Below are 19103 nucleotides of genomic sequence, written 5' to 3'. Positions count from 1 at the left end.
TTAGCATGAAAGAGGTAGGAAATGGTTCTTCAGCTCCCATCCCCAGGGGAATGTTGGTGAGGAACCGAAACCTCGCGAACAGAGAGAAATGCTGTATGGGAAAAGCTGTTGTCAGGTCTGGCAATGTTTAAATAGAAAGGCACGTTAGGATGCAATCATACGTGGAAACAGTGGCCAGTATGCTAGTGGCTGCAGGAATTATTAGGTGAGAAGCTTTTTGCTGGGGCAGATGAACTGGCTCGCAGCTTTCATTCAATGTAGGCCATTCTTCCACCATGGTTTTACTTTATAGCAAGAGGATAAAGAAAAAGTTTGGGAATTGAAGTTAAAGATGATACGAGATATAATACTACCAAGTGTTTTTAAGATGAGAGAGAGAGAGAGAGAGAGAGAGCATGATCATGCCTAAGTTATTCTCTTCCTTTTAAGCTCCTCTTTCTGCTATCAGGGCACATCTAAGACCTGATAGGCGGCAACAAGGGAAAATAAAAAAGACGGAACAAAAAAGGCAACACTTGAAAGTGGAACTCATGGAAATACTACATGCAATCGACATACAGACAAACAAATTATAGTTCTTTTCTTTTTCCCTTCCCTTTGGTTCATACAATCTTTTGCACTAGTCCACAGTACAAACAAGCTTCACAACGTTTCCAAGCACACCAAAACATCACACGAGCACTTGCACACTTGTTTCCTTTCTCCTGCCTTCATGAATCAGGCAATCGCGCAATGCCTATACATATATTTGCAAAAGGATGAAGGATTATTGGTAACCTCCCATATATTTATCCTGCATGAAGAAATAAGAGAAAAAGGGAAAAGAGAGCTCTCTTCCGATCACCACACAACCAAACTCTTCTGGTTAAGACAAATCTTTTGAAGCCATCATAAAATGAGGCTTCGGATATCCACAGTGAGGAGAATAGACTAGTTAGAATGAGTAAATTAGAAGTGAAGTCAAAGGAGAAGGAACTTATGCATCATGATCTGTTTGTTAGGCTGAACGACTGCAAACCAAGTGATCCGCACCACCATCGAGGGTTAACTTGGATAATCAAACGTTGTTACTCTTAGAAGGTCTTTATCTCTCTTTTTGGTCTACCATGAGCCTCCTCCGATGACACCGTTCCAATACCTGGGAGGATCATCACCTTGCACCTCGAACTGGTCTGCGACATTGTTTGAGGGGATTGCAGGCTTCAGGACCTCCAAAGGAAACAACAGCTTACCAGTAACACTCTCCTGAATACCGGGCAAGTCCCCATACCCACCACCACCAATACCTCCCCCGCCCCCTCCGCTTATTCCATCTAAAGGAAAACTTAGAGTAGGTGGTCTGAATCCCTGAAATCCTAATCCTGTTGGGTACTCCGTCATTGGCAGCGGCATCAAAGACCCGATGCCTTTTGCGGTCATACCATTCGTCAGTACCTCCATGTCAGAGAGAGCACGAACAGCGGCACAATAGTTGCTGTTACTGCTGCTGATGTTGTTGGCATTGCTGATTTCTAGGTTGAAGTAGTCGTTGTACTCGGGGATGCTATGTTGGCGGAAGGCCAGGTTGAGGTCCTGTTTCTCATGGAGTTTTGGAGTTTCAGAGTTGGTGGAGAGTAAGATGGATGGAGGGATGAGGTCGGCATGGAATTTCTTGGGAGCTGAGGCAGTTTCTAACGCTTCCGTGAAGGAGTTACAGGAGGAGGAAGAGATGGCAGTGGCGGAGGACATGGAGGACCTCTTGTTCTTTCTCGAGCCACCGCCCACAGGGACATTCCTGAGCGACCCACCCTCGGTCCAATACCTCCTGCAAGTCTTGCAGAAGTACCTGGGCTGGGTGAGGCTATAGTTGTTGTAGTAGCAGAACTTGGTGTTGGTGGAGTTGCACCTGGGGCAGTTGAGGGCCTGCTCCTTGTGCGGCCTTGGCCGCCTCTCCGTCACCGGCGTCCTGGTGGTGGTGCAGGTGTCGCTGCCGCTGGTGGTTGTGGTGGAGGAAGCAAACTCCTTCACGGGCTTCACCAACCCTATGCCCTGGCCAGCACCAACAACACAACATCCCCATATGGACAAACTAAATCAGGGAGAAAGTGGGAGGAAAGAGTTAAAGAGTCACATACATATATAAATATATCAAATTATACATAGCCATAGACAGATCTCTGAAGAAACAAAGCCACCAAGAAGAAGCGTACAAGAAGAAAAAAGAAGGGGAAGAATGAGAGGAAAAGCTAGAAAAAGATGAAAGAGAAATCATAAACTTTGGATACAAGATCCAAGCAAAGCAACGCCTTTTCGTGTTACTGCATGCTTTGTTGCATACGATAAAAAGGAAGCAAGAAGACCGATAAAGGAAGAAGACAAAGGTAGGAAAAAGAAAGTGGTTTGCTGCTTTCAAGAGCAAAAGGGGTTGGGGCGACAGGATCAAAAGCTTAAGGCCAAAGGAAAGGATGAGAGAGAGAGAGAGAGAGAGAGAGAGAGAGAAAGAGATGATGCACTAACTGGCCCGGAGATATCTATTAAAGGTCATCAGCGTAAGAAAAAGAAGACCTACATCAATCTCAAGCCTCGACCCAGGAAAACTCATCAGATCCGCCCCACATAAGATTATTGCATCGATCTAAAAAGAAAAAAAGAAGGATCAAACACAATAAAGTCCATGGTTTAATTTTACCTGAGACCACTGTGTAGTATCCATGGAAAGCTTCACAGATGGTCCAAGACACCAAAGAAGAGAAAAAGGGAGAAGAGGACCAGGAGGAGAAAGGAGAAGAAGAAGAAGCTCTATCTGCAGAAGTGGAGTGCTTGCAGATGGTTAGATGATGGCCCAAGACAAGGATGGAACATGATGCTGATGTGGTTGCTGGCTCTCATATCCTGTGTGAGATGGTGTGGTGGATGATTCTATTCTGCAATATTAAACTACCACTTTATGGATACTAAAATTACTTCTCCTGTATCCAACTCGTTCACCTCTGCAGCCTCTCTGCTGATACAGTGGGAGTCAACTGTCTGGTTAGAGAAACGTGTACCCGTAAGCCAAGAGAATAGCAAGTCAGGTGCGCCACACGTGACGAGGGTAGATATGGGACCAAGAGGAGCGCATGCGAGCTTGTCATAGACGAGATACTGTGGCATGAAGAGACCACAGATGGTGGGAGTCGAAGACCTATGTTTCCCTGCTCCTAAGAAAGATAATATGAGGAGAATCCAAACTATGATTAGGGATAGCTTTAGATTTGTATACCGACAACCAATTTCCTTTGAAATATATATATATATATAACTGGAATTTGAAATGACACTGTAACGCCCAAACAATTAAAATTTATGACTGATTCAGGACTTTGTAAGGATTTAATATTACGGATCCACATGTTTAAGATAAAGCTAATGGTATTTATTCTATTAATTTTTGGTAAAGATGTTAAAATAAAAGTGTAATTAATTTGTGATACTTAATTTGGATAAAATTATAATGAGTAGTAATATGTTTAAGCATCATGAGTCTATATTATAAATAGGGTATGCTTTTTTTGAGATTATTAAGTGAGAGAGGAGCAATTGTAATCAGGTTTATTCTATTAATGAAGTTTTTTATATTTTGAGTTATTATAGTTCTTCTGTGCTTGGCTTTTGTTTCTTCTCTTTCCGTTCCTAGTTTTCAAGATATCAAAACATATTTCTTTGTTTGAGATGACAAGCAGTGATGAAGATGTTGTCATTAGATCTTTGTTATTAATAGTCTTAAAAAAAATTTAGAAGAGATAATTATTTAATAAATAAGTTTCGATACCAAAATTTATGAAAATTATTGAAGAAGAATATGAGTTATCAATGAAAATTAAAGGATGAGGAATTCATATTTTTCAAATTTCTACAACCAGGATAAAATAGAAATGAGATTAAAAATAAAAATCAAGCACCAATGGATGAACTAAACTGACTTAAAATATAAAAATATATATATATAAACCTAATTACAACCTCTACTAAAACTCATGCAACTCTTAAACTATTCCTCTCTCAATCCTGGTTTCATAAGGGGTGATTATACCCCTATTTATGGGGTATGATTTTAAATATATTAGGATTAATCATAATTTTATTTAAATTGAGTATCCTAAATCGAGTTGAACTTTTATGTCGACATCTTCAACGTCAATTAAACTCTATTACCAGTATCCTTGCTCGCTTCATTAGAGTCCCGTATTACTTTCACTTTGTGATGGTCCATTTGCATTGTGCGAGACCTCGAGGAAATAAGCATACAGGAACTCCTAGAGTGAGGAGTTCGGTGTGGTTCATACATTTATAGCGATAATAACAAATATGATGTAACATCGTATATATTTTCTAACACGAATCTGGTAAAAGTAAATCCAATAGATCTGAATACTTCAAATAAATAAATGAATAATATATCTATCCAACTGCGCGCACCCAATTCAAGAATCATGAGTGTCCAAAAGTCATAGGATACATGAATTCAGCTTGGTGACTTCTTTATTTGATTATTAAAGTCAGTCATCATTACATCCAATAGGGCTAGGAATTTGTAACTATGAAATTTCCCATGAATGTGAGAGAGATTGCACTTTGCCTAACACTGATGCTGACATTTTCTTTCATCTACCACTGATGACTGAAATTTCTTATGCATCTACTGATGTGAGACTGCACTTGCCTAACACTTGCCTATAAAATTTCCTTTTCATTTACTAATGAATTTTAAGAGTCACACATATATAATTAAATATGTTAAGTTATTATTTTTTATTAGTCAAAATTAAAGTAATATAATTAAAATAAAATTATTTGACTAAGGAACATAATTATTATTATGAAAATTAATTATGTGAATATCATCAATCATATTTCTAATCGAGATAAATTAGAAATATAAAACTCTTGAAGCATAATTACATATTCATCAATTATGAATATAATCATAATTATAGATTCATCGGTTATCACTATAAATAAGGTTATGGTCCCTGTAGTATCAAATGAAACTTCTCTTTACCCGTAAAAAAGAAATCTAAAGTTCTTAAGTATACTTGCTTGCAATTGAAAGATCAAATCATCAATTAATTCAAAAAATATTTTAATAGATTCATCATATTATAATAGATTTAATAAGTTTTATGAAAACATTCTTAATCCATTGTTTTGGATCTATTAAGTTTATTTTTGAACCAAAATTCGGTTTTGATTCTATAAAACAATTGTTTGATCAATGTTAAAGAACCTAACAGCAAGAACAGCCCAATCGAAACATCATTGTCAGCTCTAGCAAACTCCACAGTGAATTCCATGATCTCATATTGTATTTAACAGCAACATTAGTTCCTATGCCCATCAGTGTCATGCTTGAACTAAACCACTCTCCCTCTTGATGGATAGAGATATAGTCAGATGGCCAAGTGCTGGGTGACTCGTGAAGGTGGCTGCTGAACCCGTTTACTGGACACATAAAACCTCTCCATTTCAACGCAACTAGCTCTTACGAAGGACATTATTGGGTTCTGTAGCATATCATCGAATATAAACTTACAAGACTATAGAGAAGAATTATCCATCATAGCAACGAGAAACGAGACTAACCCAGCTTAGGTTAGCTGGGATGAAACCTCGACATAAACCTTCCGCCCTCCGAAACAAGGGATGGCAGCTAAACTGGAATAACTTTGGACATTAATAAACGTCCCATGGTCCACAGTAGTGCTAATTATAGACGTCGCTTTTCAAAGATCAAAGTGGGGTATGGTATGATGTTGTTGATATTTGTTTCTTTTATCTGTGAGATTATATCTCTTTCCCACCGGGCCTTTGATTCTTTGTACAAGTGTTGTTGTATTGTTCTGATAAAGGAAGCCATGGCACAGCATTCGCTACTGCTGGGATTCTAGGATCTTAGCGATTACCACGCATGCACGTAGGAGCCGCAATGGGTGTTATTGCGTGCATGTAAGATAATGGAGAAATGACGCTTACGAAACAAAAGGTCTCAAAGTGGCTTCGGTATACTTACATATCATGATGGTGGATGTTATTAATCTAGTTGTTATATTCAGCTTTTGTCAGTGAGATGACAATTTTCAGCAGTCATTCATGCGAGAACTATAGCTGCAGCGTAATGGGCTAACTTTGACTCTAGGAAGCATGGATTGTTTGACGAAAATGACACTCTAGTTTGTAAAATACATATCAGTCCAACTAGTTCAATAGAACAAATAACCATGAATCACATTGGAAGTAAGCTTCGTATGAAGTCCGATCGAGCTGTTAGTTTGTCTTCCACCTTCCCTTTACCAAAATCCATAGGAATCATCTTAGGGTTTGTGTGTAGGATTTAGGTTTTGACTTCAAAAAAAAAAAGAGTAGGAACCGACCAAGACGAATGCCCCTTCAGAGTCAATCCCACTGGTATGGCTACCACAAAAATTCCTGTTTCATAGATGTTGACCTAGCAACTAAACCTCGTTTGATTGGATGTATCGGGCCTAACCCTGGCTTCGAACTTTTCCTATTGACTAACGTATTCCCCAGGTTACTTCGAGCTTCCATTCAATTACTAATCACTTCTTTCTCTCTCAACCCTTGTACTCTTTGTGACGTTTGCCATGGATGGGTCAACGAATCTAACTTAGATTTACTCGCCTCTCTTTTTCTTTCAATATTTCCAATATATAAAGAACATCTTCAAAATAGGTATGTGCATTTCCATTATAATATATATACATATAATCTTGACATTTCAGATAGATGCAATTATTACATCATCAAAATGACATTTCAATTTTACTTTTTTTTGGATGGATGAGCACACCACCCATTTTAATTGCTATCGGGCAGCCAAACTGCCACTTTCAATCCAGAAGCGAGCAGGAAAGAAATATGTGGGTGTTTTGTGCTCCTGTTTTTGTTTTCTATATGGATGGTTGGTTGGTTTAACCGCCACCCATCCATTTAGTACCAGTGAACTAATGACCGTCCATAGTCCATTCTTATCTGTTGGCTTCTCCGGTTGTCATTCACAGTGAACAAGGACATGGTCACTGTTGCTGTTGATCATGTTAAGTGCACCTTCTTTTTACTGATTGCATGTGTTCATACGTGCATGATGAATGCATCCCCTGTTCTGTAATGATCTTGCCTCCAGTTTTCATTTATGCTTCTGAGATCATAGATGATGATGATACGCTCATATGAATACCGAGCTTGTTGGCAAGTATTTTCCTATGTCAAGAGGCAAATGGGGACAGAGACAAAGCATGTTGAAAAAGGACCGGAGCGCCACGGTCCAGTTTCCATTACTGTCGTCTTCCCCACCTCCACCTCAATATGTTCCTCATGATTTGTCCACTATGCAGACATCCATCGTGGATGGTAAGTTTGAATCCCAGTCCATGTCTCACCTAATATGTCTCACACTGAAGGAAAAGATTTAATTAGCACGGTTGGTGGAGCCAAGATTTTCTTCAACAACAAAACAGCAGATGTCGACAATCACGTCCGATCCAAACGTAACATTCTATTCAGCACATTAAATATGAAGAGGTGTTTGATAGTGTGGAAAGAAATGGAGTTACAGGGTCAAAGCTATCTCTTTCTGAAATCATCTGAGAGTCAAGTCATCGGCTTAATCATATTCTGGTGTTAGTGTAGGAAGAAGTCTTTAATTTATTTCTCTCATGCAACATCATTAATTTCTTTACTCTCTTGCTTTCTGTAACTATGATATTATTCAGATAGACTTATTATACAATGTATAAGCTTACGATTAAAGCAGGAACCAATTATTTTTATCCCTGTTTCCTAAAAATCTGCGGACCTCCATTGATGCCATGGACAACTTGATAAGTCTTGCAGTCTGATGGCTGAGCCCCGGAAGAGATGAACGACGCAAGAACTGCAGCAAAACTAGGAAATCAAGCACGTTTCATTGGCAGAAAGTATGTAAACAAGGCACTAACCTGCTATTGAATCTCTTCCAAAGAAACATAAACAAAAAAGCAAAAACACCACCACAAGAACAATAGAGGAAAGAGTACAAACTGGAAAATAACAAGTAGCAGTTGAAAATTCGACAAAAAAAAAAAAAACCAGAATAAAGGAGAATAAAAAGCATGGCTTCTCAGGGTACATCAATTAAGATCCAAGAACCATATGAAGAACCACAGGTCAACCAAAAAGTGGGAACTGTTGTATAGTTGGGCTGCAAAAGTAGGAAAGTGATTGGATTAGGCCTTTAGATTTTTGGATAGTTCTATCCAATGAAGCCCATTGCTTAGTTTCTCCCCCAAGCAATGTGCTGAAAATTGATGCACAGATGCAAAATAGCTGCAGTATATATATATATATATATATATATATATAGTAATTGAGCCATTTCAATGTGCCAGCAGTCATCCACTTAATTTGCACTCCCCTCAATCTTTATGTCAGGTCTCTCCTGCATCGCATCTCCTTGTTTACAAGCTTTCTACTGTGGCTATTGGTTAAGGTTCCTTCTCATGGCAACTTTAAAAAAGTTATCCACCCCTCCAAGTGGTATCCTCCACCCATTACTGCCATATCCTTCATCTCAAAGGAGTTGGACACAGTATGGACAACAACAGGGCCAACAATTCCAACTTTGTCTCTCCATAACCTAGACATAGAAGAGAAAAGGGTGTACGATGGACGGCCATTGAGTAGGACAGCAAGCACATTCCACACATCAAATAGGTCCAAGGGTACTTGGAGAAGACATTCTTTCTTGACTCCTATCCCTTGCTTACACCGTATCATGATTTCGAAGTAAATCACTGTTTGCAAGTATATTCTATCTATAAGAAGTTCAATAACTCTCATACTGAGTAATTTCTGGGTCATGCCTACATTTTAATTTGTTTTTCCTTTATGGATTCATAGCTGCATAATTATTGTTTTTGTTTCTTTTTCTTATAGTCGCATAGTTATTGTTTCCTGCTGGTATCATGTTGTACCTCTTACATTACGTTTTTTATATGGTATCGTTCTAATTCATTGCATGGAATGATATATACACAATATGTTTTGCACAAAATATATACATAACATACGTGAATAATTGAATATGCATGATATTTCCATACTCTTTATGAAGTTAATTAGCTGCTGGTTCTCCACACCCTCTCGACCCAAGAATATAGATGCATGTGAAGGGTTGCTAATTTACTAATATTCCTTTTCTACATCACAGATCCAATACATTAAATTCATGTGAATTAATATATAAAGAGTTCACAGTGCTTCATCACGAAAGAAGAGAATGCCCAAGAGTGGCACTGTAGTTTGAGAACATAACCCATGCAAGTCAAGCAGGCTTGGTGTCCCATTGCCAAATAATCTACTATTTTTCCCTTGGGGAATCAAGGCACAACACACCATGAGAGACTGCACAGTGGCTGCTGAAGTCTCTAAGTGGCAAATTCTAGGAGTCACGCACGTTCAGCTGGAATCCCAAGCATTTAAAAGGTTGAAGATATGATCATCTAAATTCAATGTGTTGTGTTAAAGGTAGACAAGCACCCTCACCTTTCATCTCAGTGCTTTTGCCATCGCCCATGTCTCCCACAAGAGTCTTCCCTTTTGATATTCTATTCGGTGTTTTCAAGGATAAAGTTATATAATAAGCAGAGTTGACAATGACAGAAGAAACACCTGTTTTAATCATCATGAGCAAAGTTTGTCTTTGCATGACAAGGGAGAAACAAAGGTTCAGCTGTTTCAAAGACAAAAGTAATATAATATACATCGAGTGTTAACAAGGACACATGATTTCACTGCTAGCTAATATACACCGAGATCAAAGTCCGGCTTTGCATGCGGTGGGAGACAAGGAAGGAAGGTTCAGTGTCTCCATCACATGGACCTTGTGATAGCGAGCAGCAGCATTTTAACATACAAGACTTGATCGGATGTCAAGACAAGAGCAGCAGTAGGGAATGATTGGATCAGTTTGTAGGACTATAATATGAACGATCCACGCTCGAGGGAAGCATTTCGAAGCTAAAATCGTCCTTAGTTCATTAAATACTCATGGTGTTAGGCTCCAAGATGAATACATTACCAGCTGACTCTGCTCGTCGTTTACCTCGGCCGAAACCTTAGAACATGCCTGCACATGGAAGGTGTGATCGTAGGTGGTAGTGAGAGCTACGTCTCGTGCAGCATATGATCCCAACACTTCAAATCTTTTCTCATCCAAAAGCCTCCTCGAGATCTCTCCCCCCCATTCCAACCCTTTCCATTCGATTGGAAGTACTGTGACTCTTGGACACAACACGTATCTATTCTTTTCCTGGACAACACACTGCCACTGACTGCACGCACATCAATCTCACGCACGCACGAAGCCGCTGCAAAACGATAGTTTCTACCTGATAATATAGCTCCTCATTACGTTTTATCCTTTGAAGAATTTGAAATGTAGAGATTTGCAAAACACATGTAGGCTTTTGGAAGTCCTATTGTTTCTAAGATTTTATATTATTTTTCAGTAGTAGTAGTTTTATTATTATTATTATTATTATTATTATTCATAAAAACATAATTTTACCTATATTTTTATTATTCATAAAAGCATTATGATGTGCAGTGCTTATCAATTTACCATCACTGGCTGGTCATATGAACATGGCGATGATCCACGGCCAGTGCGCCAATCAACGGTTGAATTCTACGCCACCGGCCGTCCCAGGTGGTGCATCCCGCGACACGCGGCGCGATCGATGGCGAGGGCCACGCCGTCGGATCGTCAACACGCATACAGTACATTTTGCACGGTCGATTGCACAAATATGAAAGGACAAAGTTGCCCCTAAAAAGAACACGTCACCACACCTTTAGTTTCCGAATGGTTTGCAAATATCTACCACGGCAAATTCATAATTTGGATGACCAGAAAGTGCATTAATCATATTTCTTTCGATCTCGATAGCATATAATTTGGAAAAGGGTGTTTCTGTAGCTTTAATTTGTGCAAGTGCCGAGAAAAAAAATTAACAACACCAAAATATATTTTTGATTTTATTCATAAAAGCAAGCATTTTAAGAAGGATGTCTTTAAATTATTATTTTACTTATTTGATATAATTGTGAATCTCTCCAAAGATATTGATCTTCATATATATATATATATATATATATATATATATATATATATATATAATTTAAATATACTACTATTTCTTTGTAAAGGATAAATGCTCACAAAGAGATGTTTTCGGATAAATATCAATGATAATGATACTTGCGTTGAGGATCTTAATATACAGAAAGATATATGTGTTCTAATGACAAATATATGGTTTTCAATTTAGAAAGATGCGTAAAATTCGTTGCTGTTGGTTTGCAGAGACCTAAAAGTGATTCCCAAAGAAACAAAACACAAATGGTTTTTGTTGGTGAAAACATGAAAGAGGACGTGTGCACATAAGCTTACATGCCTCATTGACTTCCTTGTTGACCGAACCGGGCGTAAGGGTTCGCGAGAGGAGTCGCGGAGGCGAGGTGTTGCGAGGGAGGGACTGCATCCGTTTGCGACTCGGTAAACGAGGGGCGCGTGGTGGCCGCAATAAGGGGGGGGATCCAACGGTTGCCGATCTCAATAAATCTTTTCTTTCCCAAAAATCAGATTTTTGGCAGCAATTGCGAGCAGGGAGAAGGGATTCAATTCCGTCGAAAGTTGAATCACACGGTAAATTGGAAAGCGGGGGTGACACCGCCGGATCCGGGAGGGCCGGGAGAAGGAGAGGAGAGGAGAAGCGCGCTCACGCGAAGCCCCTCCAAATCCCGTTCCTCGGGCCACCCGACCGCGCAGATTGAGACTTCCCCAATCTCTACTCCGATTTTTTTAGGTTAAAAAATCGGATTTTTAATTGGTAAAGGTTCAATTCTTTAGAGTCCGGTTCATCCCACGGGAGAGCAGGGGAAAAAATTGGAAAGGATTGGAAGCCGCCCTGGTCGGGGAGAGAGATTGCTTGGATCCGACGGTGGGTTCCAGGACCATTGGATGGGCAACCAGGTGAGCATCCCTTCCTCTCCTCTATTTCGATTCGTTTCTGGATTTCTTTTAATTTTCGCGGTGTCGTTCATATCATCTTCTTCTTAGGTCAAATCGTTCGTTTTTTGACGTGGTTTCCTGTTCTTCGCCAAAATCGAATTTTTATGCTTATCTTTCCATTTCGTGATATGAGCCCATTAATTCTCCTTCCTTACTGTCGGAGATCGAGTCTTTTAATTCGAAATCTACCGTTTTCTCATTTTCTATATGAATCGTTCTTAATTGTAATCTGAAACAACTGCGAGTCCAATTCGTTGCCCGTACATTTTTGGGGCATGTGGTAAAATCTTGGACCAATCCGGAGTGGAGATTTTGCAGAGATTTGGTCCTTTTGATCTTTCTTCCCGTTTCTCTTCTGGCTCATGATTCCGGAGACTTGCATGCTGGTTATGAGGGTCTTGGGATGTTTTACTGAGTTGTGTTTGCTTGTCGCATGGTTTTGAAGTGAGGAATCATGAACCAAGATTACATCTTTCAAGAAGAAGACGACGATCTGTTCTTCGACTCGAGAGATGACATCTCCTCCGTGTCTGACTCGTGCCCCAGCAGCCCGGCCAAGAATGGTTTGTCGCCTGAAGACCAATTTATCAGTTGGCCATCGAATAATCCGCGCTTTGAGGTTTGGATTAAGGATCCTGTCAGCGTGAGGGAACGCAGGGACAAGTTCATGAAAATTCTGGGCGTGGATGTCATAAACAGCCTTCCTCGTGGATCAGACAATCTTGATGAGGAACTTAAGGTGGACGGTGAGATTCAGCCAGGCATCGATAGAGTCATGTCCAATCGCGGTGCAGTGCTAAGAAGCTCTTGTTCCAGGAACAAGTATTCAATGTCCAGCTGGTCCAGTGAGGATACGAGCACATTGTGTGATGGGGTCTTCGAAGAGGGCTTTGTGTGCAGAATCAAGAATTTGGATGATGGCACAGTCTTTGTGGTGGATGACTTGGACAAAGATGGTGGCCTGAGAAGCCTTCGAGAGGTTGGTTCTAACCGCACTTTAACTTTCCATGAATTTGAGAGAAATTTTGGTCCATCATCCTTGATCCAGCAGCTTATGAGGCGAGACATTGATGCACCAAGCACCTCCGAGAAGTCTGTACGAAAGAAAAGGACTGGGTGGCTGAGGAGATTGGGTGCTGCAGTTTGCATTGTGGATAGGCAACAGGAGAATAGTAGTTCCAGTATTTCTGATTCTTGTGGGAGAAGAAGCACGAGACCTGGAAGGATTAAAGTCCATCTTTATAAGAAGCAATCAAAGGAATTATCTGCAGTCTACAATGGGCAAAATTTCAAAGCCCATGATGGTGCAATCTTAACCATGAAGTTTAGCCCCGATGGTGAGTATTTAGCTACTGGAGGTAAAGATGGGGTTGTGCGCATGTGGCACGTGATGGAATGCAGAAGAACTGGCGAAATGCGCATTCCTGGAAATGATCCTTCGTGTATATACTTCACAGTGAATCGAAGTTCTGAGCTAACCCCTCTATATGTTGATAAAGATAAAAAACCAAAGTCCATAAATTCAAGGATAACCTCAAAGTCAGTGTGTGTCATTATACCTCCAGATGCTTTTCGGTTGTCAGAGGTACCACTTCATGAGTTCCATGGGCATTGTGGGGATGTACTGGATCTTTCATGGTCAAATAATAAGGTTAGTTATTTTTTTCATGATAATATCTACTTAAACTGACTTCGTGAGTTTATTGAACTCTTTTTGTACTGTGAAATTATGGTTCTTGCAGTGCTTGCTGTCATCATCCGTGGATAAAACTGTTCGCATGTGGAAAATTGGATCAGACACCTGTGTCAAAGTTTTCCCTCACAACAATTATGGTGTGTGATTCCTTATAACACTGTTATATCACCATATCCCATCCTTAATATGAAATTTAGCTTGAAATAGTTTGTTGATCTCACAAGCTCTTTCGCGTAATCCGATAAATTATGCAGTGACATGTGTGCAGTTTAATCCTAATAATGAGGATTACTTCATCAGTGGCTCTATAGACGGAAAAGTTCGTATATGGGAAATTTCAAGAAGTCAAGTCATGAATTGGGTTGATGTTAGAGAAATAATTACTGCTGTTTGCTACCGCCCTGATGGGAAGGTGTGCTGTTAACGTTCTTTATATTTCTACATAAAAGATTGATGGTTATGATATTTTGTAGTAATTAGTGTTTTCAATTTGGTTTTATCAGGGCGCAGTGGTTGGCACCATGGCTGGCAATTGCCGCTTCTATGATGCATCAGGTAGACATGAACTTTCTAGCATGGTGTTTGTTATGAAAACAAATTTTTGTCAAAATATTTACTAGTAGTGGAATTTTTGTTTACTCCTTATTAAAGACTACATTCCTTTTCAGCTACATTGACAATGAATCCTTTTTTATCATGCTGATCACTTAGAGATACTTGAAAATACTTTCACCTAGACTCTGGAAACATTATTTAGATATTTTCTTGCTGCAATTATCTTGTGTCTCTACATTTTTTTCATATATCATGCTATCATCTCCATCCTTATTTTCACTTCATCTGATCTTTGAAATCTGATTCTGTCATTTTGACTATCTCTACAACCTGTTTAGGGTAACAACTTCATAACTTGGAAACCTTACTTTCACTATCTATAAAGATAGGGCAAACCCAATTCATGAGGCTCCCCTCAATGCGGGGTCTGGGGAGAGTCAATGTCCCAATGCGGAGTTTGGGGAGAGTCAATGTACATAGTTGTATCTTTAAATATTTAAAGAGGCTATTTCCATGACTCGAACCTTGTAAAGAATTACCTTTCAATATTTGTACGCAGCCTTATTTAAATGTTCACTATCTATGTTCTCACTATAATTAGTTTTCTTCATATGTTTGTATGTTTTCCTTATCAGTCACATTTTGCATGGATCAGATAATCATCTACAATTAGATGCTCAAGTCTTCCTGCAGGGCAAAAAGAAGTCTGCCTTGAAGAGGATAACAGGAATTCAGGTAATTTTGTGCAAAAAATTGTTCCTGCATAGCTGACATGTGAATATATATCACTTTCTTACATGCTGTTTGTCTGGCATTATTTATGGCTTCTTACTAATTCTTGGTACCACCTCCAGTTTTGCCCAAGTGATCCTCATAAGCTGATGGTTTCTTCCGCTGACTCACAAATTCGAGTCCTTGATGGCTTTGATGTGACTTCTAAATTCAAGTGTAGGAAATCTCTCATCCTCTTAACCCGATCCACATATTTCCAGGATGAGCATTTGCACACAGAGAGCCCTAACATATCTTGTATAATTGCTATCTTCAGGTAGCCGAAAATCTGGAAGTCAGATATTTGCATCCTTCACTGCAGATGGACAGCATATTATTTCTGCCGGTGAGGACTCTAATGTCTACATGTGGAGCTATGCCAGTCATGCTGCACCCTCATCTAAACATGGGAAGAGCACTTGGTGTAGTGAGCGCTTCTTTTCCAGCGATGCAACTATTGCAATACCTTGGTATGGTTTACAATCTGAAAAATCAGCAGTCCCTGCCACCTCTGAGGTTCTCCATTCACGGAAGGATGTCTTCAGAGATGAAGCTGCAGTCACAAGTTGTTCTTCGGACCGTCATGTAGAAGACTTGTGCGGCAATGACACCTTTTATCTATCACCTTCCCGAAGTTTCTCTCTGAGCCATGAATTCTTGGAGTGTCTGCCAAAGGGCTCTGCGACTTGGCCTGAGGAGAAACTTCCTTCAAGCTTTGCCTCATCTACCTTGGACAAGTCCCACTACAAGTTCCTGAGGACTTCTTGCCAAAACACCTCACATGCCTGGGGTCAAGTGATAGTAACTGCTGGAGTGGATGGTTGGATCAGGTCCTACCAGAATTATGGATTGCCGCAATGTTTTTGATCAGTTTGGCTTTCATATGGTCGATGTTATCTCTTTTCACCATGATATTATGATATGTGCAGTTGGTGGTACCTCTTTCTTCCAGAGCCTGGCGATTGGCAAAATTGACACTGCTGATTTGCTCTATAACTAAACCGTATGAGGGAGCACATGCTCGGTGCTCCTGTAAATTCTGTATGGATTGGAGCTGTACTTTGACCAACTGATCCTTGAAGATATTCTCACCTTCAAGAGATTGTGGTAGGCCAAGATGGACTGAAATTTTTTGTAAATTTGTGCAGTATAGGTGAAGTTTTGGGGTTTGGTGTTTTCTCTCTTTCATCTTTGGAAACCTTTTGTTATTTTAAAGGTATATTGCAAAAGCATTGTGACGTATATGAGTGTAAAAATCATCCTTCCTGTCTGAACAGATGAGTGGCAGACGAGGGCTGCCGGTTAGCTTGTATTGTTGGATAGAGAAATTTCATTCAATTATACAGATTCTTTCATCTATTTTTATTTTAAGGTGTTCATGTTTTGGCCTGCTTTAGAGGTTGGTTCTCCATGTGGGGACTTTGTGTTTGTGGATGCATTCAGGTGTCTTGTGTGGGCATTGTGGAGGTCCTTTCTGAATGGATTATTGATTGCAGTTGGTGTTGGTGGGTGGTGATTTTTCATGAGGTCTGAGTTTGGAGCAGCCTCCTCCTCCCGCAAACCTTCTTTTGTAACTCATGGTAGTCATTGCATGATTGAATAGGGTTCTACATTGGCTGGGTCACTGCAGAGCCAGCCCTCCTTTGGTAGGGCATCAACATCAGAAGGCAGCAGGACTTTTTTCTGTTCAACTGAGACCCATATTTGTTGGTGGTTATTGTGAGTTATTTAGACTTTTTCCCCCTACTCTTTAAACTTGATATTGATTCATATGATTATGGTGGATTTTGTAGGTTACATTATCTGTTTGCATGCTCATTCATACTGCAGCAGCAGAACCATAGCCTAAGCACAAGGGACCTGCCTCTTTAAGTTGTTTCAGCAATGACTCCATGATATGAACAATGGAATGGAAAAGCAGGAACAGTCCTCTTAAGAATTTATTTGATAATGTCGTTTTTTCTAAGAATTTATTTGATAAGATCGTATTTAATCTTGTATTGATTTATAAATTAAATAATCAATATCTAATAAGGAGTCGAAGATTATTCCTCTCTGATTCCTTGGAGGAAGACAAAACTTTGCCTATATCATTCTTGACTGATTGTAAATAATTTCTTCCATAAATAGTTGAAGTCAATTGGTGCCGTGTCGTATCTTAGAGGATAAGATGCATCAGCTAGTTAATTTTTCTAGAGAGAGAAAACGTGTTGGGTTGAATCAATATTTTTTTTTATACAGTTCATTTTGTACAATGAAGCATAAATTATACATACATATGACCACAAAAACAAATACACATGCGTTTTTATATAATAAAATATTAAAAATAAGGGAGTTAAGTTAAGACTTTTTTTCTTTGCCGAGGAGAGGTTTAATGTCCATAAACATCAAAGAAAAAAAAAATACTTTATTTTTCCAAAAAATATATATTAAGATTTTAAAGATTTATAAAATAATTTGTGGAGTTCATTGTGTAAAAACATAGATAACACAATAGGAAATGTTTCCTCCCATATCAAAATTATCATCCTTACCTTTTAGTGCAGCCCAAGTATTATTATTGTATGTGCACAGTAATAAGTCGAATGCGTCATGAGGGGTCAACTCTTTTCACAAATAATGCAGTCGAAACCCAGATCTAAAGCAAAGTGCAAGCCTTCTTTGATAGCCAAGGCCTCACATTGTATAACTATTTTGTACTTTGATAGCAAACTACATGATTGCATTGCACAAATTCAAGTTTGCCATCCTACAAAAGGAAACCTTAGAGAGTTGGTCATTTGGGTGCTTTCAAGTATGGTAGATCTACTAGCATAGTAATTAGTGTGCATAAAGGCCTTAGCCTAGACCTACCAAGGGGCTGTTTACTATTAAATAAAGATTTATTCCTTGCCATCCATAAAAACCAAAGTTGGTTTACAATAGCAAACAATAGGAGGGATCCGTATCCCCTCTTTTAGCTGACCTCTTTGGGATCATATGGTTTAAAGGAGGAAGTTTAATGTGAGGTTTCATGATAGTCAAAGAAGGGGTTATATGGATTCAAGTTCTTGATGATAAAAGAGAACAAGGGTTAATAGATCATATGTTCATATAACTAAATTGATTAGAAGTAAGGATACTTTTTTTTTTTTTTTTTTTTTTATGGAGTAGCTTCCAACAAAATAGATAAGTTACATATAAGGGGCAATAGAGACCATCTAAAGGTCATGCCAACCATACTAGATTTATGGAAGAAAATTATTTTATTATTTTATTAGGAGCGAAACAATCTTAATAGTAGCCTTATAGCCTTATCTAACTAATGCCTGATTAATTTCTAGGGAGACAACAAACTGGACCATCCATGAATCTAAAAAATTCATGGGTTATCACAAACATTTGTGTGTATACCACAACCAATTTATAAACTATAAAAATGACCATCTTTTATCATAAAAATATAAAGTACAAATGAAATCCCCCAAAAACACACCACACCAAGGTAAATTAGAAAATTTAAATCCCTAAGAGTTAATCATAAACAATTATATGAAGGAGAAAAGTACTTACACAAATACAAAATAAAAATCATAGTTTACTATTTAAAAATTAGATAATAATATTATTTAATTGAGATTGTGTGGATATCATTTGAACATATACATACGAAGAGGAGAAAGCATGCTTAATACCTCTAATTGCCCCTTCAGCTAGTTGGTAGGCTCCATGGTGATTTTAGTTAAAACATTTAATAAGACATTTAGATTAAGCAATAGTAACATATATTTCTTATAATAAAATCAAAGTAGAACAATGAATCCAATGAATATAAGCGAGAAAGTCTCTATAACCTGTATTTCTATCTATCTTGGACTAAACATAATCATTAGTAGAGAAATGAGGTACAATCAATGGCTCATTACAAAGGTATTATACAAGGTTTAACAAATTAAACAAAAAGATTTTTCTTGAGCTTCTACTTATCCTTAATGACCCGCTGATCAACTT

At 38.8% G+C, this 19103-nt stretch overlaps 2 protein-coding genes across 4 annotated transcripts; one reads left to right on the top strand and one right to left on the bottom strand.

The window, feature by feature from the left end:
- Window positions 1–497: 497 nt before the first annotated feature.
- LOC103979480 (dof zinc finger protein 1) lies at window positions 498–2891 on the bottom strand. Of its 3 annotated transcripts, XM_065146336.1 has the most exons (3): window positions 2549–2686; window positions 1886–2028; window positions 498–1804 (listed from the first exon to the last, which is right to left on the bottom strand). In XM_065146336.1, exons 1-3 carry the CDS (start codon window positions 2579–2581, stop codon window positions 1102–1104), a joined length of 879 nt encoding a protein of 292 aa, XP_065002408.1. In that variant the 5' UTR covers window positions 2582–2686; the 3' UTR covers window positions 498–1101. The 3 variants fall into 3 exon arrangements, with proteins under 3 accessions (XP_065002408.1, XP_009393919.2, XP_065002407.1); XM_009395644.3 differs by having other exon boundaries at window positions 498–2028; window positions 2669–2891; XM_065146335.1 differs by having other exon boundaries at window positions 498–2028.
- An 8608-nt stretch (window positions 2892–11499) lies between these two features.
- LOC135586020 (uncharacterized) lies at window positions 11500–16475 on the top strand. Its single transcript, XM_065149539.1, has 9 exons — window positions 11500–12049; window positions 12534–13739; window positions 13831–13921; window positions 14039–14196; window positions 14288–14339; window positions 14995–15074; window positions 15194–15287; window positions 15388–15940; window positions 16040–16475. Exons 2-9 carry the CDS (start codon window positions 12543–12545, stop codon window positions 16083–16085), a joined length of 2271 nt encoding a protein of 756 aa, XP_065005611.1. The 5' UTR covers window positions 11500–12049; window positions 12534–12542; the 3' UTR covers window positions 16086–16475.
- The last annotated feature ends 2628 nt before the right edge of the window (window positions 16476–19103 follow it).

Source organism: Musa acuminata, chromosome BXJ3-4, assembly GCF_036884655.1.
Source record: "Musa acuminata AAA Group cultivar baxijiao chromosome BXJ3-4, Cavendish_Baxijiao_AAA, whole genome shotgun sequence".
NCBI lineage: Eukaryota > Viridiplantae > Streptophyta > Magnoliopsida > Zingiberales > Musaceae > Musa > Musa acuminata.
Note: the sequence above shows the minus strand (reverse complement) of the source record. Positions and strands in the feature narration are given on the sequence as shown.